The following is a 25464-nucleotide window of genomic DNA, read 5'->3' as shown; positions in this document are numbered from 1 at the left end:
GACGGCAGAAATGGAGACATAATCCTGCCACTGTACAAAGCATTGGTCAGACCACATCTGGAATATGCAGTCCAGTTTTGGGCACCAATTCACAAAACGGACATTGTGGAATTAGAGAGGGTGCAGAGAAGATCGACTAAACTTATAAAAGGAATGGAGGAGCTCAGCTATGGGGAAAGATTAGCTGAACTGAATTTATTCTCTATTCTTGAGAGGAGACGTTAAAGGGGGGATATGATCACCCTGTATAAATATATAAATGGTCCATATAGAGAACTCCCTTCCCAATTATTCACTTTGAGATCAATACAAAGAACAAGAGGGCACTCTTTGCGCCTGGAGGAAAAGAAGTTTAAACTCCGGATAAGTAAGGGAATCTTCACTGTAAGGTCTTTGAAAATGTGGAGTCAGCTCCCTCAGAAAGTAGTTTCAGCAACTACTATAGATTGCTTTAAGAAAAAGCTGGATGTTTTTCTAGAAGCACAGAATATAACTGGGTAAAAAAGAAGTTAAAGTAAAGATAACAGACAGTTGATCAAGGGAACATCCGATTGCCTCATTTTTTTTCCCCCCGTTGAAGCAAATTGTACCAGGGTTTTTCTTGCCTTCCTCTGGACCAAATATGTCTTATAGGGTTTTATATCTGGGATTAGTTTATTTCCCTAGTGGTTGAACTAGATGGACTAGATGTCTTTTTCCAACCTAACCTACAATGTAACTATAGTTGGCAAATCCCAGAAAGCGTTGAATAGCCTTAAGGCCGAAGGGTAGTGGCCAGTTGGAAATAGCTGCAACCTTGTCAGGATCCATGGAGAGACGCCCTTTGAAAACAATGTAGCTAAGAAAGAGCACCTGAGGGAGTTCGAACAAGCACTTCTCCGCCTTTGCCTACAGTTCGTTGTCACGGAGCCGTTGTAGGACTAAATGGAAATGCTGTCTGTGAGAGGGCAAGTCAGGGGAGAAAATCAGGAAGTCATCCAAGTAAACCACTACATAAGATGCATAGCAGGTCACGAAAATTGTCATTCTTTAATAGACTTGCATACAAACCACCTCTGCAAGTTGTCCTTGATATAATCAGTCATAGCCTTGGCTTCCGGGAGAATAAGGGGGTACACACCTGACCTCTGGGAGGTGTGGAATTCGGAATGAGGTCTATTGCACAGTCGTAGGGCCCGTGGGGAGGTAGCTCCTCAGCATTGTGCTTAGAGAACACATCCTGGAAATTTATATACCGAGTTGGAATGAACAGAGCAACTTCATGAGTGGAGAAACCAAGAGGCCTGATAGGCGTGAGCTTGGCCAGGCATGTGGAGTGACACGAGGGACCCCAAGCCAATACCTTGGGAGTAGTCCAATCAAGCACAGGACAATGCTGTTGAAGCCATGGGAGTCCAAAGATGACTGCAGAACTGGCTTGAGGAAGAACAAGAAAAATTATGGTCTGGTGGTGAAGCACACGAGCACAGCAAGTCTGGTCTGGAAGCAGATCAGTCCACATGACAAAGGGGTACCATCCACTGCAGAGATTCACAAAGGCTGAGATAATGGCTCTATAGGCCAAGCACAAACCCTGACCAGGGTAGCTGAGATAAAATTTCCAGCTGCTCCAAAGTCAATGAAGGCCTCAAGGGCAAGTGTGAAGTTGTTGTGGCGAAGCTGGGTGGCTATGGAGGGATGCTGACTGGAGGGGAGAGAAGGGTGACCTAGCATGCCCCCCCCCCCCGCCTTAGTTAATGCTAGGCGCTGAAGTTTCCCAGCCTCTGTAGGCAAGATTTGTGCCCCTTCTGTTCGAAGTAACGGCAGAGACAAGATGAGAGACGCCGAGGCCTCTCCTCTTGAAATAGCATAGTTTCTTCAGAGACAGGGGAGGCTGGAGTTTGCAGAGGCCGCTGAAAGGATGGTGCCAGTCGCAGAACAAATGCCTTATGTGCATGAGATTTCTCCTGGAAACGCTCTTGGAAGCGAATGTCTTCCTGGATGGCCAAGATGATCAATCAGATCATCCAACGACGCGGCAATCTCCCGACTAGCCAACTCATCCTTCACGTGATTAGAAAGGCCTTGCCAGAAGGTAGCGTGGAGCACCTTATTGTTCCAGGCGAGCTCAGATGCCAAGGTGCGAAACCGTACTGCAAACTGACCCACAGTGAGCAACCCTTGGTGGAGACACGGGAGCTCGCTGGCTGCTGAAGAGGCGTGCGCAGGTTCATTAAGGACCTTCCTGGGTTTGAGTAGCTTCCTGGACGTCCAGCCTTTGGGCGAGTAGTTGGTTGGGGTCTGCTGAGGCCTGGGATATACATATTTCATGCAAACTGTCAAGCTCAGAGAGGCAGGGCAACTAGGGTGTGCTACGGCTTGCAACGCGCAGAGTCTAAGCAGTAACCGAGTCTTCTCCAGAGCCTCTGATAGTGAGGATGTTGCGCTGCTGGTTACTGGCAGGTTGAGGTCCTTGGGCACACCAAGGTGGGCAATATAAAGCACAATACCAAATCACAAAGCAAAAGAATAGTCGAGGAAGGCCGGTGTTGAGGAAGGCAACAAGCAACAGAGCTCAGGTCACACACGGCAGGGGTCAATTACCAAGGATCCAGGAGACAGACACCAGGACACAGGGGCCACTGCTGACACAGGGGCCACTGCTGACACAGGGGCCACTGCTGACACAGGGAACACAGAAAACACTGGAAGCAACAGGAAGCACAGGAATATCCACAGACAGACAGGAACATTGGAACAGCACAGGGAAGTTGGCTGGGAACCAACAAACTGGACAACGAGGGGTTAACGCAGGAGCTAGACGGATGAAACATTGAATTAGCCAACAGGGGTACAGGAACTAGCTCAACAGAACTAGGGTCTCGGGACCAGTGGAGACACGTTGCACAAACACTGTAGTGTGTGAGCTAGCTAACCAGCCAGTGATGGTTAAGAGGCTATTTCCTGATTGGCCAGCAAGTTGGAAGAAACTTATAAATCTTGGGAATGAAGGCACGCCCAAAGTCAGAACTGCCCGCATGCGCAGGAGAGGGATGCCTCCGAGGGGAAGAGGTAAGTGTGACAGCACCTCATCATACTGGGGGTATGGGCTCCAACACTAAAGTTTCAAGAAGACAAAAAGCAATATGCCAATACTATGCAAAAACAGAAAATCCTGTTAGGGTTTCATTGTCAGCATTTACCCTGGACACTCTTTTAGTAGAACATGTAAATAGATAAATATTTGGGTTCTTTCCAAGTGAAAAAAAAAAAGTTATGCTACTGTGTGGATTTTACTCTGGCATTAAAAGTGGGGAAAATGTTTCTATAAAATGAAAAGTCGTTTAGAAATTAATAGAACCTAATAGAAGTTCTATTAAGATTTTTTGTGAATAGGTTACATGTTCGTTATCTCTAGAAACAAGATCTTAAAATTTACAAACCTGTTTTAGTATGTATAGATTTAGTTTATTTTACCAAAACTGCTCCAAGAGAATCAGCAGCCACCTTTCTTTATCTTGTGTAAAGAAAAATGCCACTCAGAATACTTAACGGTTTATGCACACTTTAGAAATGTTTGATTTTCAGTGCACAACAGCTGGTAACCCTTTAAAGCTAATCTCTGGGTAAAAACCCCTCTCAAACTGATGTGTAAAACACATTTTTATTCAACTAAAGCCATGGACATATGATGTTATGAGACCAACATTCCCGTCTTCCGGCATTTCAGAGTGTGTCCTTTCTGGGTGTGCACATCACTACCTTTTGTAATAGGGACTCTACCACATTAAGAAAGCAGTGAAGCGAACACCAAAAGAATTTGCTTTGAATCACTGGTTCCTTACTATTAGCATTCAGAATCAGAGTGTTATCAGCACAGGGGGGCAGGCAGGGGCCACGAACACAGGCAATATTGCAGCAGTCTCCTGGACAGTAAATAGCACCGTTAAAGGACCTGGGCAATGTATTTAGGCAAGTGTATCTTCCATCTCAAGTTAAGACAAGTGTCTTACCCCATGGCAGCCACATTTTTGCCACTTTAAATCACCTCAGGTATAACCTTGCAAAATGTCCTGCACATAGTGTTTTACCTGAAGCTCTCCAATAAAAGACACCAATTAAAAGCACTTGTGTTGCACAATTACACTGAATGACCAAGAAGATGAATATATAATATATCACTAATATATCACTTGGGTAATGACTTAACCTAGACACAATGAAACACTAAACACTTACCTTCCAATTGCTTTGCTGGTTGGTAAAATTGGAATGGAACACCCTATCATAAAAGAAACCAAGTACAAAAATTACAATTTAGTAAATTGTATACATTTATTGTGCTGTTTTTCTACGTTGCATTGAGAAAAGAGTTCTTGTCTACATCAAAACCAGTAAACCAGCACATGAAAATCTTAACATTTCCTTACACAGTTGCTAGCTAGAGTGCCTCTTCTCACACTATTGATACTCTACGGTCATTAGTTAGTAAGCATAAGAGAAGTAAAAATTTGTGCCAAGGATTTGGATAGGCTACATAACCAAAAACTAAGAATTAGGTGTTGGAGATGCAGGAAAATCATCTCATAAACTTTTAAAGGTTCAAGATACCGTTCTACACCAAATTAAACAGGAAATTTAGAAGTTAGGGCTAATTCAAAGTAGTAAAGAGGTTGCGGTGCGTTTACCGCTTAATGTCAGGAACCACTGCTGCTTTGGAAGATGCTACATGCAGCATGTCCCTGTGACAGCCCCATGACAAATAATTCTGGGCTGCAGGGAGTGGTACTAGTACTGCTCACTGCAGCCGGCAGTCACATGTGCTGACAGTGACTCTTTTGAACCAGCGCTGCCATGTGAGTGCTTGAGTAGCTGGCAAGGTGCCAGCTGTGGGGAGATGTGGAAGAGCACACAAGGACCCGAGAGGGGTGTGAACCTGGAAACACTGAATTTCCTAAATCTTAATAATATTGTTACTTTATAATTTTGTTTACAGTAAAATTCACTTAAAAGGACTTGTGTCATGAAAAATAATTTTGGCATTGTTTGAGCCGCCTGAGTCACTAACCCAAAACAGGTGTATAGCTAAAGAATTCTGACATTCATTTACAACATGCCCCATATCTGTGGCTCAAAAAAGCTTAAATCAAAGATCACTAGCAGTACCAAAAAAGGCCACCAATGGCAGCCCCAGAACATCTTTCATGACGGCCATTTCAACAAAAAATATACACATATTGCTTGTAATAAGGGCTAAAGAAAAACTGCTAGTGATGCTGCATATTTTCAGTTACATTTGCAGTGTTCTCCCCAGAAATTTTTTTCAGCCGGGTGGTAGGAAGCTGTAGCCGGGTGGTAAAAAAAGGGGGTGTGGCAAAACACGGCAAATTTATTGCTCCCAGTTGTTTATGCCATGGGTATCCAGTAACCTCTTATTGTTTCAGTGTTCTACCTTCTCCTAATTATTTGTTACAACTTTGTAATGCCTGCCCCGTTAGTATATCCAATTTTTTAATTCTATGTATTTTGTCACAACTGTCCTATGCTGTGTATTGTGACCCAACTACTAGTGTTCTAAGTTTTAAGAGTGTGATCCTTTGTAGTAGTGTAATAGTATAATTAATGTGGCGTAACAAGTTAGGCTTAGCTCCTATTAGCAGCAAAAAAACATTTACCCCTTCTGAGTGACTTCTGGCAACTGCTAGGCACCTAGGATCGGTAACATGCCATAAGTGCTGGGCACCTAGGATTGATAACAGGTGGTAAATTCTAGGCATCTAGGATTGGTAACAGGCGGTAAGTGCTGGGCACCTAGGACTGGTAACAGGTGGTAAATTCTAGGCATCTAGGATTGGTAACAGGCGGTAAGTGCTGGGCACCTAGGATTGGTAACAGGCGGTAAGTGCTGGGCTTTTTCAGAGCTAGAAGTTTTTTACGCAGCCGTGGTTCCTGGCGTGAATTCAGCCTAACTTCAGATGTGCTCCTGTGTCTATATTTAGTTAAAGTGAACTTTTGTGAAAACATTTTTTTTTCACTTGAATCTTTTACAAAATTGCCCAGCAGGCCCATGCTGGCTCAGCTTCCACCTTCTCTCCAATGCTCACTTGTACGTCCAATGCTGCTTTGCACTGCGCATGCATTAGATAGAACACTATTTTTTTTTTTACATTATAAGAAATCCTCTGAAGGTGCATGCACACAAGAAGCATAATGTGACACAAATATCACAGGAGGCTGCGGATTTCTCCTTCGGTCTTTACCGAAATGGAAGTGAAGACTGAAGGGGAGAGGTCCTCTCCACAAAAGTGTAAAAACAAAAAAAAAAAAAGCACACATTTTTCCATTACATAACAGAGAAAGTCACTCTTTAATATATTATTAAAAATGTGGCGATGCTTTAATAGCATCATGCATGTGATATCAGATAGGGACAACACAGACAGTGACCCCCTCTCATTACTGCCCATATTCTATATAAAAACACTGTCTGTGACGTTTATCCGCAGTGTGTAATGTCATTGGCAGCGCAGCGTGATAGGTATGTGAGTGTAAAAGCTGCTTGTCATATTCTGCAGCCTAACAACTCGCTGTGTTCAAACCTTCAGATCTCCTAAACCGTTAGTTGAATTAACTTTTAAAGTTAATACGACAAACTAAATTTTTACCTTAAATTTTTAAGGTACACATGGAGGCATAGGAAACTGAAACTGTAGATGCAAGTGGGGGACACTTGCAGCTAAACCTTTCTAAAATGTAGTTACTATGGCATTATGAGAACATAAATCTTGACCTAGCAAAATGTGCTGCCTGCTCTGTTACACATATCTGTCTGCATCTTACCTCAAACCTCAATTTCTCCAGAATTAAGAGGTGCAGGGAAACAAAAATATAGGTGGAAGTGGGAGACACGTGTGGCGATCACCTTTCATCACTATGGCATCATTACAACATTAAAAAAAAAAATAAAAAAAAAAAAAAACTGTCCATCAAAATGCACTTCCTTGTTACACACGACTGTAACCTTCCAGTACCCCAACCTCAATAACATTTAGTGGGCAGAGTTCATTTTCTAATGATACCATAGTGATGAAGTTTTAGGGGATGTTAGTCACAGATGTTCCCCACTTGTACCTATATTTTTGGTTTCTTACACCTCCCCATTCCCCGACTGAAGTTCAGAATGTTAGATAAGTGGACAGGAATGTGTAACAGGGCAGGGAAGCCCATTTTAATGAGCAGAGTGTTTTATATTCTAATGATGCTGTAGTAATGAGATTGTAGGGGGAGAATGTGCCTGACACTTGCACCTACATTTTCAGTTTTGTACCCCCACTCTCAGAGAAACTGGTGTACAAAGAAGACAGTAGTTTCATAGGTATAGATTTGTGACAGGTAGGTATATATTTAGGGGCCCCACCCCAATGCATCTTGCTATGTTAGTGGCTCCGGGGTCCCCAATTTGCACTTTCAATTTAGGACTCCTAGTTGCACTTTCCTCTGAAACAGCAACCCCAAAGTTCAATTTTCATAACTTTTTACATTTGTGACCCCCATATCCTGAAATTCTTTAAAGCTGGGGGGCTGAAATTGTAAAAACTAGTATCTATGAGGGTCCCCTGTACACCCTGAAAATTACAGGTCATTGTGACATACAGTTTAGGAGATATGGAGGTTTGTACACACAGAGCTGTGAGGATGCAGAATGACATGCAGAGCTAGAGGTGGATACATGTCACAGGCAGAAATCCGAGCTCGTGCTATGAGATGGGGGCGGGGCTGCCTGTCTCCTTCACATGAAGGCTGAACTGTGTGCTCGCCTCTCATGGAAGCAGCAATCCTCTGAACGGATGGCACAGAGCAGCCTCACTGAGATCTGTGTATCCGAGGATGAGAGCTGCCGAGGAGAGCTGGGCGGGGTATTCAAATCAACAGGGCGGAGCAACCGGCTAAAAACCTCTGGGGAGAACTATGCATTTGCCATCAGTGGCCATTTTTCTAGCAAAGATCAGTTCATGACAAAATATGTGTTAAAGTTATCTTGTCATATGCTTACCTCGTAAATCTTAGTTGCAACAAATTTTCTACCCGTACTATTGGTACCTTCCATAACCACAACCTTAAAAATGAAAAACATATAAAAGCTGGCATTAGCAATAAACTAATAATAATAATAATATTAAAAAATATTACTCTTCAAGGGTCCTATAAATAAGTCAATAGATTCTTTTGTATAGAAATATAGTAAAAGAGAATTACTCATATCTGAATAAAAAAAGGGGGTAGGGAATTATGGAAATGGTAATTACTGTTTCCACATAAAGTCTGTGCTTAAGCCAGGCAGGGCACAAGTTCTGGTGTGTAAATTTATTGTAAACATTGCTTCTATGCATAGTTTTTAATTATCTATTGATGTTATCTAGCCTTGATCCAATTATTTATCCTTTCATTCCAGTTTTCTCCTTGTTAATAGAAAATAGACTGCAGTAATTACAAGTTTGCACAGTGAGATCTGTTAACATACTTTGATTTGTGGCTTTGTCTTTGTACTTCTTTATTATATTCTATGTATTCTTATTCTAAGTTATTGTCTCCACAAAGATTCATGGATCCACATATTCATGTGGCCCAATACCAGAAAAAGGTTGGTGGCTGGCTCCTGATTCATCAAAGATTAGGGATCACTGGTGTCACAGTAATCAGCCAGGTCTCTAAATCAATCCTTACAATGCCCAGGTATAATACTAATAAGCTGTGTACATTTGTCTCTCTTTATAAGAAGTCCGTAAAAATAAACTTTCTTCTACATGCAGATCTGCAAAAAGTTAGATTAACTTAAGCATGTTACATTTGTAGCATTTTATCTAGAATTCACACAATTTATGTAATTTCCCCTCCATGGTAAAGGTCTAAAGTCTCTATCAAAGACATACAAACACATGAACATACACATGTCAATTTAGATAACAGCCAGTAAACCTAGCAGTAGGTTTCTATATGATAAGAGTCAACCACCAAACTCAAAACACAGGGAAACATAAATAATGCTTAAAAAAATAAAATAAATAATATTAAGGAACTGCTTTTCTTTCAGGCGATTTTAAAGTACTTGTGATTAACAGGTTTTTGCTGTAAATGTCAGTGTTATCTATCAATCAATGTATAGTTAAGCTATAGCTAAAATCGTGCATAGTTATTTTACATTAAAGGGTGTATTTATAAGTTATTTCATGGAAGCATATAACAAAAGCACAAAGAATCAGGCAGGACGAGGAGTTCTTCTGGGTACTCCGGTTTTCTTCCCACATTCCAAAAACATGCAGTTAGGTTAGTTGGCTTCCCTGAAAAATTGACCTTAGACTGTATTAAAGACATATGACTATAGTGGGGACATTAGATTGAGTGCCTTTGAGGGACAGTTAGTAACATGACTATAGACTTTGTAAGGCGCTGCGTAAAATGTTGGTGCTGTATAAATACTGTATAATTCCCGTCAATTTGTCCTAAATTTGTAGCATTTCCTCTTATGACTGCTGTGCACTTTTGGCAATTATCCACTAGGTGACAGAATAAATCATTGTTTTAATGTGCACTGAAATGAGAAATGTAGATGTATTTGAACAGCTATCAGCAAACTTTCAGCCAAACAGACAGGGGAAAATGTATAATTTTAGCCCTAGGTGTAAGGCCCTTGCAAAAATAACTACAAACCAGTCACCTCTCCAGGAAAAAGTGAATATTCCTTTAGATCTGACAAGTCCACAGGGACATACATCCCTGATGAGTGCTCTCTGTCACCCTCCAGAATGACCGATTTGGAGTTCAACTTTCCATTACTGTCGCAGGCAATCTGTCCCAGCACGGTCACCGTTTCCTAACAGAAGAAAAGGGCAGTTATCTATTTCACGAAAGTAGTAGTAGTTTGTTTGTTATAAAAATGGGAGTATCTTCGATGTACCCAGCAGTACATCTATTGTGTGTTAGTACAATCTGAGCAATACGTGGCCTACATATTCTTACCACTAACTATTCAAATTGCGATTGGATTGCTAGTTAGTTATAGACTTTACATGAGGACACAGCGCCATCTAGTTGTGGAATCTGAGTACAGAACAAGATTTATCTAAAGATCCAAGTAGGATACACCTATGAAAATAGGGCTAGCAAAATTCATTGGTTCGTAAAACATTTGTATTATAAAATAGTACTCCTGTGTCCAGCCAAACTACTGCCTATAGATCTATAATGAATGCAGAGTATAATTCCTTTAGCAGTTGGCTATATAATGGATGTAATCGCCCAGTTGTCCTGGATGGAGACCCCATGTACAGGTGTCTTGTAAACAATGTGCTTAAGTTGTCTCCAGATCAATTGTACCAGATCAATGGGAAAGATCGATCCAATTTTAATTTTAAATTTATTTAGAGTTGGTATATTTCTGCCGACTCTAAGTACCCAAGAACTGCTTCTGAGTCCGGCTCCACAGCCATGTCACTAACACAAGCATAAAATATTGGGTGTCAGGACATCCTTTACAAATATATTTGTAATATCTAACAAATGTACTCAAGATAGCTCCTTTAGAATAATGCACACCATTGGAATATGTCACATCCCTTTCAATCTAACATTGCAAGACTTAGTTTTGGCTGGGTCATTGGTTTTGGGACTTTTAAAGCATATACTTTTCTTAAACACCTAAAACAAAGGTGTTTACGAAAATGATATGCTTTAAATGTCCCAAGGCCAATGACCCAGCCACATCAAAGTGTCTTGCAATGTTATATTTGTAATATGTCAGGGAGTCACTAATTAGAAAGCCAAGATAAGAAGGAAACTCCTGTTCCATACAATTGTTTTATTTCACTCATACATGGGTAAAACTCATTGGTGTTTCCTGGTTTCCTAAGGGGATTTTTTTTTGGCTTCACATAAGGTGGACACTGATCTTTGAACTTTAGGGTAGACGACAGACATAAATACATTTTTCCACAACTGTTGAAAGAGTATACACACACATCATTTTATTCTTTTTTTTGTAAACACACACACTTACTTGAGCTGGAAAAGATACGGATGTAAATTCTTCAATGTGGAAATGATTCTTCAGAGCATCACCAAGTTCTTCTATTTTACTACTTATAACTACATGTAGCAAAAAAAAAAAAAAAAAAAAAAAAAAAAAAAAAAACAAGAGAAGGTAACGTCAGCGAAAAAAATGTCAATTTTGTGTATGAAATAGCTGTTTATGGAGTTGACACAAAATTTATTACAGTTAGAAACAGCTAGATGTGGTGTTAAAGAGGAAGTAAACCCAAAGCTGACCTAAAACAAAAAAAATTCACTTACCTTTATTTCCACAGGGCAATCGATCTGTCCGGAAGGGTTCTTCCATCAGGTCCCGCGTCGTCCTGGCATCCATCTTCAGGCTGCCGCCATCTTCTCTCTGTTCTTCCAGGCTCTTCTTCCTACGTCACCCGACGCAGGCGCAAGATCAGGTGACATAGATGGGAAGAAAACTTACAGATCTCACTGTGCATGTGTGAGAGTCAATGAATCATCAATGAGAGTCATTGAATCAATGCAATTCTTTTTCCTCCTCTCTTTAGAACATATTAGTAATATGTCTGTTTTCTTTTTCCTAATAATGTATAGACATGATTAGGAAAAAGAAAACAGACATATTACTTCAACCAAGTCTCTTTTAACCTATACTTGCATACTAGAGATGCTGTGCTATGTAGATCATGATGAATGGCTTTATCTGTATTGTGCATAAAAGATGTGATTGGACCTTAATGGTCAAAGGCCAGAAAAGTAAAAAAGGGTAATAACTGTGCAAAGATTTGACTTCTAAGGTTCATGTGAATGAGGATGCTAGGTCCACTTGCGGTTCAACTCTTGTATCTAGGATTCCTCAATAAGATTAGTGCCTGGATAGCAGTGTTTATTTTTTGGTTTTCAATTTCTTTTTTATTAAATTTCATACAAATAAACACATACACAATATTAGATTATTCAAGGTAAGTAATATTCACAATGTAAATATGTTCCCCCATAACCACATATAGATTGAAAATCATTATCTTACTTTTATACATACTTATAAACTCAATAAATTCATTTGCTTTATCATTTTACAATTTGTAGCACATCGTTCAGAATATTTGCCTTCATAGAAAAAAATAAATAAAATATATATAACAAATTTATTCTAGTAAGTGCTTTTTAAGTAATTTTATACTTCCTTCTCCATTCTTTCTTTTCCTTATTTTCATTAATATCACTTAGTGCAAGTCTATTTTTAATAAGTGCATCTGGTAAAAGAAAAGGAGAATTTTATTCCCAATTTAGGCATGATATAGCCTTTAGGGATTAGGTTCCCGGATCTTTCTGAATTATAATCCCCCACCCTCCTATCAGTGATAAAATCTAGTGATCCTTTTACCCAACCTTGTCGCGAATAATTCTCTCCTTGAATCTACCCAATTACACCTAACACAGGAAAAAAAATTCTCCTTGTTCCCCAAAGTCCCTTCCGTTGTTTCATAGGGCATATCTTGATTTTAAATTATATAGACATATATTCACATCCAATCGGCATATAAAATTCTATCCAGGGTCCCCAAATCTTCTGGAATTTGGAGAAAGCTTTTTGTATTGCCCTCATTTTCTCATTTACCAAAAACCACATAATTTTTTTTGTTTAAAATGTTCCACTCTGGGTGTAGATGATTTCCAGGCCTTTGCCAACACCATATTTGCTGATATAAACAGATATGTTACCAAATTGAACTGCCTCTTAGTAAGACTTGCCACGGAAAGGTTTAATAACACTTCTTGCTTTTCACAAACACTCTACCTGTATATGTATGGTATATATGCTATCTGATATTGCTCTGGCACCATATACCAGCACATCATTAATTTATAATTAGCTTCCAGTGCCTGTTTATACTACAATGCGCTGCTGTCTCCCATATTTGTAACCACTTTTCTTACTCCAAAGCACCTCCTAGACCTTCTTCCCAACAGGTATTTACCTAGGTTTATTTTCTGTATAAACTGTTAGAAGCATATCATATAAAATTGATATTGCTCCTATGGCCATACTACCTTGTAAGCATTTTTGCTCAAATGTACTTAAACTTCTAAGATTATAACCAGGGGGCAGCACAGTTGCTTAGAGGTAGCACTCTTGCAGTGCTAGGTCCCAGGTTCGAATCTCGGCCAGGACACTATCTGCATGGAGTTTGCAGGTTCTCCTTGTGTCTGCATGGGTTTCCTCCCACATCCCAAAAACATGCAGTAAGGTTAATTGGCTTCCCCTCAAAATTGTCCTTAGACTGGATTAATGACATACGACTATGGTAGGGACATTAGATTGTGAGCTCCTTTGAGGGACAGTTAATGACATGACTACCAACTTTGTACAGCGCTGCATAATATGATGGTGCTATATAAATATTGTGTAATAATATTATTATTAATAATAATAATAATAATAATAATAATTACTACCTCTTATTCTAGATTGCACAAAATTCTTTATCTGTAGATATCTAAATACTTCTCCATTGGGTATTCCAAACTTATTTTGAAACGTCTCAAAAGGTATTATACCTGACCTATCCAGGAAGTGATAGATTCTTTACACCCCCTTTTCTCTCCATATACAAAACCTTGCCAGATACTCAAAGCCTGGTATAAACAGAGGATTGCCTAGAAAAGATGCTACAGGTGTGTACAAAGTCATCAATCTATATCGCTTTGCTATATTGCTCTATATTGCTATGATCCCAGATCTGCATTGAATGAGTAATTATGGGGTTATGAATAACTTCTCTTTTAGATGGTGTAACCCATAAAATATTCTCACTCGCTATTTTTGATAGTTCACCTTTCTCTTAGTGTACCTATAGTGATTTTTCTTTTTGTTCATAATACCTCAATAAAGGGGCTATGTGTGCTGCTGCATAGAATAAATATATTTGTAGCACCGCTAACCCACCATTGGCTTTCTGACAATATAAGATCTTCTTAGATATTCTGGGCCTCTTAGAGTTCCATATATATTCTAACATTCTCTGCTGTAGTTTAATAAGCATCTTACAAGGGATTCTAACAGGTAAAACAAAAAATTTGGGTAACCATGTCATTTTAATCAAGGCGATTCTCCCTAACCATGATAAATGATATCTCTTCCACGAATCCAATACCTTTACAATGTGCCTACAAAGCTCAGGTATATTAGAATCATGTAACTTATCATAAGCGGGTGTAATACAAACCCCTAAATATCTCAACCATTTCTCCTCCCATTTAATTGGGAATGACTCCTGCAATGTTCTTACCAATTCCTTATTCAATTATATATTTAATGCCTTAGTTTTAGAATAGTTCACTTGTAGACCAGAGAATTTCTGAAGTTGCAACAGGGATAACAAATTTGGCTGGGATAATTGTGGCTTTGTTACACATAACAAAACATCATCTGCAAAGCGACTTAGTTTATGATGATGTTTTCCAAATATTACCCAATTTACATCTTAATGATTCCTAATGGCCTGTGCCAATGGCTCTATTGCTAAGGCAAAAAGTAGAGGTGAGAGTGGACATCCTTGTCTAGTGCCCCTCTCAATTAAAAAATATGGAGAACGAAAGCCCAAGTACTGTACAAACGCTTTTGCATATAATGCTGCCACTCATGAACAAAAGTGTGGACCAAATCCCCAGTATTTCAATAGATCCAATAAAAATGGCCAAAGTACAAAAGTCAAAAGCCTTTTTTATATCTAAACTCAAGAACATTGCCTGTTGCTTTTTTTTCTGTACATAATATGTCCTTATATGTACATTATCTCCTGCCTGTCTTGGGATAAACTCTGTTTGGTCCAATGAGATTAAATGTTCTATTCCCCGGCTCAACTTTGCTGCCAACACTGATGCCAGTAGTTTGGCATCAATATTAAGCAGGGAAATAGGTCTATAATTAGACCACATTGTTGCATCTGTGTCCAGTTTTGGTATCATACATACTGCCGCTTCCAACATATTTGGGTCCAGGCCTTCCGCCTTCAATACTCCATTAGTTCTTCTACATATTTTTTTATGATATCCTGCTGTGAAACCATCCAGTCCAGGCTTTTTGCTCATCTTCAGCTGTTTAATGGCCTGCTTTATCCCCTGGGGCGGGAATATCACCTCCAGGTTTTCTTTCAATAAAGTTGGTAATACTGGTAAAGTTATTCCAGAAAAGAACCGTTTCATCTCTCCCTCATTCATCTCTTGAGATGACTGATAAAGAGATCGCAATATATCTCCTTTACTATATGTTCTGGGTTGCTAGTCAAACCTATTTGCCCGGCTCGTAAACGATATGGTGCAAATTGTTTGTCTGAATTTTTAAGTCTATTCGCCAGAAGGGTATGTGATCTATTTCCATATGTATAATATTTGTTTTTGGTCCATCTCATCTTTTTTTCTGTTATTATTGTATTACAAAGATTTAATTGTGTCTTTATTTGTTTCATACGTCTTCCCAATTCTCGGCTCGGCGAGTCTTGGAATTGTGCATTAACGGATTTATACTCATGTTCCAACTGTGTTAGTTGCTCTAAACTTCTTTTTTTAAGACGTGATGCACTTTCAATAAAGAGTCCTCTAATTACTGTCTTATGGGCTGCCCACAACACTGCATCTGAGACTCCTGAGCTTGCATTTATATCAAAGTATTCTATCAACGCCTCACTTATCTGTTGCTTCACTTGTCTATCACTGAGTAAAGATTCATTAAGAATCCATTTATAACTAGAAGGCATATGGTATAAAGACGAAAGTACCATTTGTACTGCATCATGATCAGATCAGGGTATAGCTACTATATCACTAGATTTTACCAATGGGAGACTATCAGTTGTTAATGTATGGTCTATGTGGGTGAAGATTTTATGCACATGAGAATCATGTGTATATTCTCTCTCATCTAGATGCTTTTCTCTCCACACATCCACTAACATTTCTGCATGTAATAAATCTCTTAGTGCCCTTGTATTTGATGTATCCTTGTACTGATTTATTAAACTCACTGTACTCTTTATATCTAGACTAGGTATCAATGGGGTATTCGAATCTCCACATATGATTAGTAGGCCTTGTGCATGCATATGTACCAGCTGAAACATATGAGCAAAAAATCGTACCTGGTTCTCGTTTGGTGCATAATAATTAACTATTGTAACCCCCAATGTCATCTAAGTTTCCCACCAACTTGAGATATCTACCCTCAGGATCTTTTAACTGTGAATCTAGAACAAATGGAGTTTGTTTACTGAAGCTTATAAGACCCCCTCGTCGTTTATACAAGGAATTAGCCATATATACCATAGGCTATGATACATGAAAATTCTTAAGGCATGACAAGGAGGAAAACTGCGTCCCCTGTAAACATATTATATCTATCTTTTGAGCCTTAAAATATCGAAAAGCCCTCATACGTTTCCACGGAGAATTGAGACCCTGTACATTTAAAGATGCAATAGACACGGTCATTTTAGTGTTAAATAAAAAACTTCCTTACCCTGCACTAACTTTCTTTTATCATTTCTCTGTGACTTTGGAGACATACATTTTCTATAACAAAAAATACAGACAAAAAAAAAGGAAAAAAAAAAAAACACACAAAAAATATTTTACCATAACTTACTCATGATACCATTTTCTTAAATCTAAACTTGAGGTATAATTTTGGTAGAACAAAAATGTGTCCATCTAATTTATCTTCAGGCATTCTTCTCCCCTAATTCTAAGGTTTATGCCCGAGACAATTGAAATGCGCAGTGATAACTCTACCAGGAGTGGGACTTCATTTGCTTTACTATGTACTCTCAACTTATATTGCTTCATTCATTATTTTACAGTGGACAAATTAATAACATTCATCCTAAATCTTCTAAAAATATATATTAGGACTAAAATGCTGAATAACATAGTTCCATTGCTATGACACAGGTGTTCTCGACTTTGTAGGGGAGATGTCTTTATAACAAAAGCTTTTTAAACGTTGCTGTATTATTTTTACTGAAGGCACTGAAGATTTCTAATTTTTATCGGAGCTTTCCTTTTGTGCTGGAAGTGGTAGGCCTGCAGCTTTAAAACATGTTAGTGCTTCAGATGGTAATTTAATAGTCTGGGTTTTCCCATTTTCAGTAAAAATTGGCTTAAACGGGTGTCCCCAACGATAGCTAATATGTTTCTCCTGCAAGATCTGCAAATAAGGTTTTAACTCCTTCCTTTGAATAGTCGCTGGTGCAATATCAGCAAATATCTGGCACTTGTTTCCTTGAAAAACAATCGTCTCTTTAGCACGGGCTGCCTGCTGAATTATAATTCCATAATAAAATTATGGAATTTTACTAGCACATCCCTTGGCGTTCCCTCCAATCTAGATCTCGTTGGTATACAGTGTACTCGGTTAAGCTCAAGTCTCTCTATAGAGATATCAGGACTGTTTACCTGAAATGGGGCTGTAACCATTGGAGTTAGATCAATTATAGACTCAGGCATGCCACGTATACTATAGGTTAGATCTTCTGGATCTTTTTTTCTAGATCCTCTAACTTGTGATATAATATTTGTATATCATTCTTATATTGCTCTATTTCCTCTTCATGCCCCTCCAAAACTGTTGTAACATCATCCATCCTCTCTTCCAGTTGTAGAACACGATGACCCAGTTCCTGCAACTTCTTTGTGAAATATTCTGTTATTTTCTTTGCTGTTGTATCAAATGACACCTGTAGCATATCCTGGATTTTCTGCAGGAAACTATTCAGATCACAGGACATAACTTGCATTTTTGCTGGGGAAATACCCATTGTTATCAAATCAGATTCACTCTCTCCTACCTCTTCCATCTCCCCGTGTTCTTGGTTTCCTGAAGTGCTTAACAACGCCATCTTTGCCACCTCGTGCTTTGCAGCCGCTTTACCCGTGCTCTTCATGTCCCTCTTGGCTTTGCCTCGAGACGACACCTCCTTGTTTGCTGCAGTCCCGCGGGAATCCGTTCCAGCCTCCTAACGCTATCCACTCGTCCACTGCTTGGCTGTCCGTCCTGCTCTCGGTAAGTCACGGAGCTGACTCGGCGCACTAGCTTACGTCAGCCCCGCGCATGCCCCCAGTTTTTATTTTTTGGGAAAATTTTTAGGCAATACAGAAAAAAGACCATAGTCTTCTGTAGCATTCAAAGGAATCTAACCAAATTAAACATCCATTTATTATGACACAGGAAACTACATAAAATGACTATTCACGTTTTAGTGATAAAAGCAATTCTCTCCTTACCATCCCGCACATCAGTCAGCTTCTGGAACATGTATTTGTATGGTTTATTCAGTGACTCCATTTGTGGGGTGACAAGTTCTACCAAGGTGTTTGTGCCACTTCCCCCACTCCATGATGTTCCCTGTACCTCTCCATAAGATGTCACCACTTCACCTCGGTTTCCTCGTGAGCTGTACTTCTGAGATGGGGTGGCACTATGAGTAAAAGAAATAAATAAGCTTAGTGGGTGACTGAATAAGTGTGCTTGTAATATTAGTGGTTACCAGGAAAATGAGACATCACTGTCACAAAAAGACAATGTGTAATACAGAAGGAAGACTACAAATACTAAAAAGCATAATGTACAGAGTACAAAACCCTTTTTTTTCTTAACTTTACCGGAACAACTGATCTTCATTATTTGAAAGCAGTGTACATGGCCAATAAATTTCAACTGTGACGGACACGTTCCCAACTGGAGGTCAGAATGTTTGAAACAAACACCACTGATCTCCTATCGTGGCCAATGGTGTTCACCAGCATTCAAGTAAAAAAGGGCTGTTTGGCAAACTGCAATGATAACGAGGATTCTCACTTTGTCGCCAGTCCATTCATAATAGTCAAATGATTGCCATTTTCTTATATCTTTCCCAAACCAAGGTGCCTTCAACCTTTAGTGCTACCTTAATTACCTGAAGTTAAGGATGTGCAATTGCCTACACAAAAGATTTTTTATTTGCATGTTTAACATTTAAAGCGTACCTAAACTTAGAATTTTCCCTTTACATAAAAGGGTAGACAACCCTTTTATGTAAGGTAAAAATCCTGTTTTTTTTTTTCAGTGCAACACCCTTTTTTGTTTAAAAAAAAAAGGGTGCAGCACTGCCCCCTAAATCTCAATCACCTAGGCCAGAGGTAATTTTTCAGCCACTAGGCCATTTATGGGGTGGGCAGGAGCACGCTAGGCCGGACTCTCTGAGTCCCGCCTTAATGGCTCCGCCCCCCCACTAGGAACACCCCCCCGAAGGAAAATCCCTCTCCTTCATATGCATTACGGAGGAGATGGATTTCCCTTCAGGGGGCTTTTCCTATTTAATGAGGCGGCGGAAGTGTTAACGACGGCGGCGGTAAATAGGGATCGGAGCCACAGCAAGAGGAGGCTCAAGAGCCGCATGCGGCTCCAGAGTTCCGGCTCTGGTAGATTGTTCCTGCCTAATCGCGGCCGGCAACCCAAGGCTCCAGGGCCACGCGTTGCTTGCCGGCATTGGGCCGGATCGGCCAGGGGGCGTTAGGGCAGAGTTTGCCGACCTTTGGCCTAGGCAATCGACAATGAATTGAAGCGCAAAACCCAAGAGCCTTCCAGGGTGCACGACGTAGGTGAACTCAAGGTGAAGAAAGCTTTTGAAAAATGGTACCTGGGTGAGAAGCTAGATGGTGAGAAGAGAAGATGGGGACTTCGATTTATGGAGGAGATTCGTTTTGACTGAGGATTCTCTGGTGTAGATAAATTGCGTTTTTGTGACCCCTGCAGAAAAGAAATTATTTAGTAAGGCATAGTCCTGCTCGAATTTCACGAATTTCAGGTTCTCGAATCCCTCTCACCTCCCCAAACAGACACCAAGCACAAACAGTTTGGATTAGGTAGCCTAAAGAAGGACAGAGATGTACATTGATCTTCAGAAATCTGCCCAAATTTTATTTCAAACATTTTCCACAATGACCACAAATTGTCATTGGACATAAAGTTACATGTCACGTTAATTCTTAAATGTATTCTTCTCTGTTTTAAGCTAGGACTATTTACACTACACTACACTATTTACTATATAAAAAAAAATAGTAAAAATGTTCTTTTGTTTACAACAGTGTTCAGCTAAAAATTGGTGGAGGGAACACAAATTTAGCGCTCCCAGTTTGTGGCATAGGTGTCCAGTAACCCTATAGTTCTGTCGGCTTTAAAGTGCCCAATTTTCCATCATCTCTGCCCAAACTTCCTAGTGTTCCATGTTTAATAAAGAGTGTAATCACTAGGTTTAGTTTACACTATATGATGTGTTGAGGACAATAAAACTTTTTTGATGCTTACCAATGCTTGAATTAAAGATTCAATAGAGATTTACCAGATATCACGGAACACAACATGAGAGTAACCTATTTTTGTTCTATGGACATTTGTGAATTACACACATGAATATAATAAAATATACCGTATACACCTTATATTCAGTGTAAGGCTTGTACTAATTACTTACTTTTGCAGGTGTAGAATAGGAATCCAATAAGTTCTCTTCTTCAGTCTCTACCTCAATACTATAAGAAAGAGTAAAGGATGCATGGACAGCCAATAATAGACAACCACAAAGACATTGAACGAAACACCTTAAGGGCCTGATTTAATAAAGCTCTTTAAGCCTGGAGAAGAGAGACTATTTTGGGAGAACCCGGGTGATCCAACAAATGGATTTGCAAAAATAATTAGCTACTAGTTAGAAAATATTTTAAATTCTGGACCAGATCCATTCCAGGTTTGCTGGATCACCCAGGTTCTCTAAAACGGTCTATCTTCTGCAGTCTGTAGAGCTTTAATAAACCAGGTCCTAAGTGTTTGTTTTTAAAGTAATTACCATGATTTATCATTCAATATGCACTTAAAGAAAAAAGGATACAGCTCTTGAATGCTGTTAAAATCCCTATTGCCACAGTGTTTATCTTTCTTCACACGTTTGATATTTTTTTTAATGAGAACCTAAAGAAAAAAAAATGATAGTTAATTCTCTTGTGAGATTTACTTAACAAATCAGTAAAATCTACTTTTTGTGAGCCTTAATTTACCCAAAATAATAGCCCAGGAAAACTCATCACATGTAACTTCAAGACAAAGTAAACAGAATTATCACCCTATTAAAGGACATGAAAAAACAACAGGCCTACTGGTAGGATCAACACACAATAAAACACGTAATAAAAAAATTAAATGTTCAGGTACTTTTGATGGGCAACTGGTTACCTTTATTAATTTTCTGTTGGGTTGGTAGGGGTGGAGTCTGCCTGGTGACCACATGTAGTTGTGAAATTGCCAGGATGCCCAGCATTGTGAAAAAGATCAGAGCGGAAGGTAAGTTTATTTTATTGCAGAAGGAACATCACCTGCCACTGCAATATTGAACCGATGTTGGATGATTGTCGCTGGAAATGATCCTTCATGATCATTTTCAGTGATAGATGACGGTGTAAGCACTGTATATACTGCACAAGACAAGCAATAATCCTCTGACATGTGTACAAAGCTTTAGTTTAGCTGACCGAAAACAGCCGATTAATTTATTACTGACTTGCTCAAAACTTATAATGACAAGCAGTGTCCAGACCTTCGAATCTATGTTCTATGTCTTCAACTCAGTTCAGTGTATAACTTTAAAAATTATTGTTTCACCACTTAACAGAACATTTGTTAAAACAATGAACTGTGAAGAAACTTTCATGCAATGTCTAACTTATAGAAAATGTGACTTTGTTTTCTTTAGTTCACAAGTGAATAGGCATTCTGGTTAATCTAAAAGCTGAAATATTCCAAAACGTTTATTGCAGCACAGAAACATAAATAAAACCCTATTCAATTTACATAAAGACCTAGCATATGACAAATAAGAAAAACACAAGAAATGGTAAACATAGGTAAGAGATGATCTGAGTCCAAAAACTTTGGCCACAAAACCAATTGGAAAAAATTGGATTTTTTGAATAATACGTTTGCTTTCAGATGACTTTCCAAACGCTTGAATGCTCCAGAAATACTTGTAATATTGAGGAATTAAAATAATTGCAATTGAATAAAATGCTTGAAATGAACAAGATGTTTAAAATTGATAGAGTGGAAGGCAATTATGTAGCTGGGTGTGCAATGGAGAAGTTATATCTGATTAGGTTTGCAATAATGTTTTGTAGTGTGTGTGTGTGTGTGTGTCCTATCAGAAAATAGCATGTATACTTACGGACTCTTTAAAGTCTGGTGATTTGCTGCTCCCAGGTCCCTTCAGGAATGACAATTCCAGGTCAGTTAAATATCTGCTCCCTGCTCTGTGTTAAATGAGTTGCAAATACTAAAATGAACTAATTCCAGGACTATGGACCTCTGCTCTATCTCCCTGAACATTAGAGATTCTCTTTAATTTTCACTAAAAAAATTGAGCACTGTTGCTTGTTGAAGAAGTTTCCCAAGCACAATTGTACCATCAATACAGGCTACGTGCAATAACTTAAAATTTTACATTTGTTAAAGAAAAAAAACACTGCAGAGTTATATGGACACCCCTTACTACAGCATCATAGCTCACCTCATGTTCCAATAGATTTAGATTGACAACTGTCAGTTTTTCCAAGTTTCGTGTTGCACTAAAGGCCATCCATTCGTTGACAATCTGCTCCTCACTGAGTCGATTGAGGGAGCACAGTTCTACCACTACATAATTAGGGGGAAAAAAAAGTAATAGAAAAGTCAGGTTCTGTAACAGTCAGTTGAAGACATACATTGAACAATTTCATTCACTATCCCACTCCAAGGGGGGCACTCTTTGGGCCTGGAGGACAAGAAGCTTAGGCTCCAGAAAAGGAAGGGATTCTTCACTGTAAGGACGGTAAAAATGTGGAATAGAACCCCTCAGGAAGTAGTTTCAGCAAATACTATGGATTGCTTAAAGAGGAAGCTGAATGTTTTTCTAAAAGTACAGAATATAACTGGGTATTAAGGATTTAAAGTAAAAATAACAATGACCGTTGATCCAGGGAACATCTGATTGCCTCATGGAATCAGGAAGGAATTTTTTTTTCTCCTGTTGAAGCAAATTGTACCGAGTTTTTTTGCCTTCAACTGGACCAACTATTGTCCATAGGGTTTTTTATCTGGGATATGTTTATTTCCCTAGTGGTTGAACTTGATGGACCTATGTCTTTTTTCAACCTGACCTACTACATAACTATGTAACTATATGGCAAAAATTGTTTATATGATGCACTCAAAGCAAACTGAACAATATATAAACATGCAGTATTTGAGAACTGTTTTACCCACTGAAGGATTTTAATTCTGTTCAGTCACACCACTTTTTCTAGTATATCAAATGTCCTCCTCCCTTTTTCATACTGCACAATGATTTCACACTATTACACTATTGATTTATTGTTGGTGAAATTAAACATGAAAAACCGAACTAGGAAAAAAAAATCAAAGTAAGGCAAGAACCACATCACCAAAAAAAAACAGGCATAAATAGCTAAATATGTTAATAAAAACTATGTAAGATAAATATTAAAAAAGGGCTGCATCACCCGACATCATTTGATACATTTTGTACAATTGACAAAAAAATTTAATTAATTAGGATAATAAATGTAAATGTAGGAAGGTTAAGAATGTAAGATTTTAGCATACATATCATAGTTCTCCCCAGAGGGTTTTAGCCGGTTGCTCCGCCCGGCTGATTTGAATACCCCGCCCAGCTCTCATCCACGCATGCACAGATCTCAGGCTGCTCTGTGTCATCCGTTCAGAGGACACAGGCAGCCCCGCCCCCATCTCATAGCACGAGCTCGGATTTCTGTTTGAAAAAAATCTGCCTGTGAAATGTATCCAGTGTGTATAAACCTCCATATCTCCTAATATGTATGTCACAATGACCTGTAACTTTCAGGGTGTACAGGGGACCCTCATAGATACTAGTTACTATAATTGCAGCCCCCCAGGTTCAAAGAATTTCAAGATATGGGGGTCACAAATGTAAAAAGTTTGGGGTTGCTGTTTTAGGGGAAAGTACAACTAGGAGTCCTAAATTGAAAGTGCAAATTGGGGACCCCGAAGCCACAAACATAGAAAGGAGCATTGGGGTGGGGCCCCTAAATATATACCTACCTGTCACAAATCTATACCTATGCGACTACTGTCTGCTTCTCTTCTTTGTACACCAATTTGTCTGAGGTGGGGGTACAAAACTGAAAATATAGGTGCAAGTAGCGGGCACATTCTCCCCTTACAATCTCATTACTACAGCATCATTAGAACATAAAACACTCTGCCCATTACAATGGGCCTCCCTGTCCTGTTACACATTCCTGTCCACTTATCTAACATTCTGATCTTCAATTGGGGAATGAGGAGGTGTAAGAAACCAAAAATATAGGTACAAGTGGGGAACATCTGTGCCTAACATCCCCTAAAACTTCATCACTATGGCATCATTGGAAAATGAACTCTGCCCACTAAATGTTATTGAGGTTGAGGTACTGGAAGGTTCCAGTCATGTGTAACAAGGAAGTGCATTGTGATGGACATTTTTTTTTATGTTGTAATGATGCCATGGTGATGAAAGGTGATCGCCACACGTGTCTCCCACTTCCACCTATATTTTTGTTTCCCTGCACCTCTTAATTCTGGAGAAATTGGGGTTTGAGGTAAGATGCAGACAGATATGTGTAACAGAGCAGGCAGCACATTTTGCTAGGTAGAGATTTATGTTCTCATATTGCCATACTAATTACATTTTAAAAAGGTTTAGCCACAGGTGTCCCCCACTTGCACCTACAGTTTCAGGTTCCTATGTCTCCACGTGTACCTTAAACTTGTCAAGTTAACACACCGAACGTTTTAATAGATCTGAAGGTTTGAACACAGCGAGTTGTTAGGCTGCAGAATATGACAAGCAGCTTTTACACTCACATGGCGATCACACTGTGCTGCCGATGACATTACACACTGAGGATAAATGTCACAGACAGTGTTTTTATATAGAATATGGGCAGTGATGAGAGGGGGTCACTGGCTGTCTTGTCCCCATCTGATATCACCCCTATTGAAGCATCGCCACATTTTTAACATTATATGTGACTTTTTCTGTTATGTAATGGAAAAATGTGCGTTTTTTTTTTTGTTTTTACACTTTTGTTTTACACTTTTGTTGTTACTCTCCCCTTCAGTCTTCACTTGCATTTCGGCAGCCTCTTGGGATATTTGTGTCACATATCCCAAAAGGCTCTGCACTGCTCCTTGAGTGCATGCATCTTTAGAGGATTTCATATAATGTAACAAAAAAAAGTGTTCAATCTAATGCATGCGCAGTGCAAGGCAGCATTGGACGTACAAGTGCGCATCAGATAAGAGGTGGAAGCTGAGCCAGC

General features: G+C 39.2%; 1 protein-coding gene across 4 annotated transcripts in view; it reads right to left on the bottom strand.

Moving 5' to 3' along the window:
- Positions 1–25464, bottom strand: part of POLA2 (DNA polymerase alpha 2, accessory subunit) — a 61298-nt gene that overhangs the window by 30878 nt on the left and 4956 nt on the right. For 3 of the 4 annotated variants that reach the window (XM_072421409.1, XM_072421405.1, XM_072421406.1), the window contains exons 3-11: positions 22632–22756; positions 20922–21043; positions 20550–20607; positions 19713–19822; positions 18319–18512; positions 11033–11121; positions 9695–9850; positions 8033–8095; positions 4219–4261 (exon numbers count right to left, since the gene is read on the bottom strand). In XM_072421409.1, coding sequence (XP_072277510.1) covers positions 4219–4261; positions 8033–8095; positions 9695–9850; positions 11033–11121; positions 18319–18512; positions 19713–19822; positions 20550–20607; positions 20922–21043; positions 22632–22756 — 960 coding nt within the window. The remainder of the gene's footprint in view (positions 1–4218; positions 4262–8032; positions 8096–9694; positions 9851–11032; positions 11122–18318; positions 18513–19712; positions 19823–20549; positions 20608–20921; positions 21044–22631; positions 22757–25464) is intronic. The other variant, XM_072421408.1, reaches the window with a different exon arrangement.

The sequence above is a fragment of the Pyxicephalus adspersus genome, chromosome 9 (genome assembly GCF_032062135.1).
Source record: "Pyxicephalus adspersus chromosome 9, UCB_Pads_2.0, whole genome shotgun sequence".
Taxonomy (NCBI): domain Eukaryota; kingdom Metazoa; phylum Chordata; class Amphibia; order Anura; family Pyxicephalidae; genus Pyxicephalus; species Pyxicephalus adspersus.
Note: the sequence above shows the minus strand (reverse complement) of the source record. Positions and strands in the feature narration are given on the sequence as shown.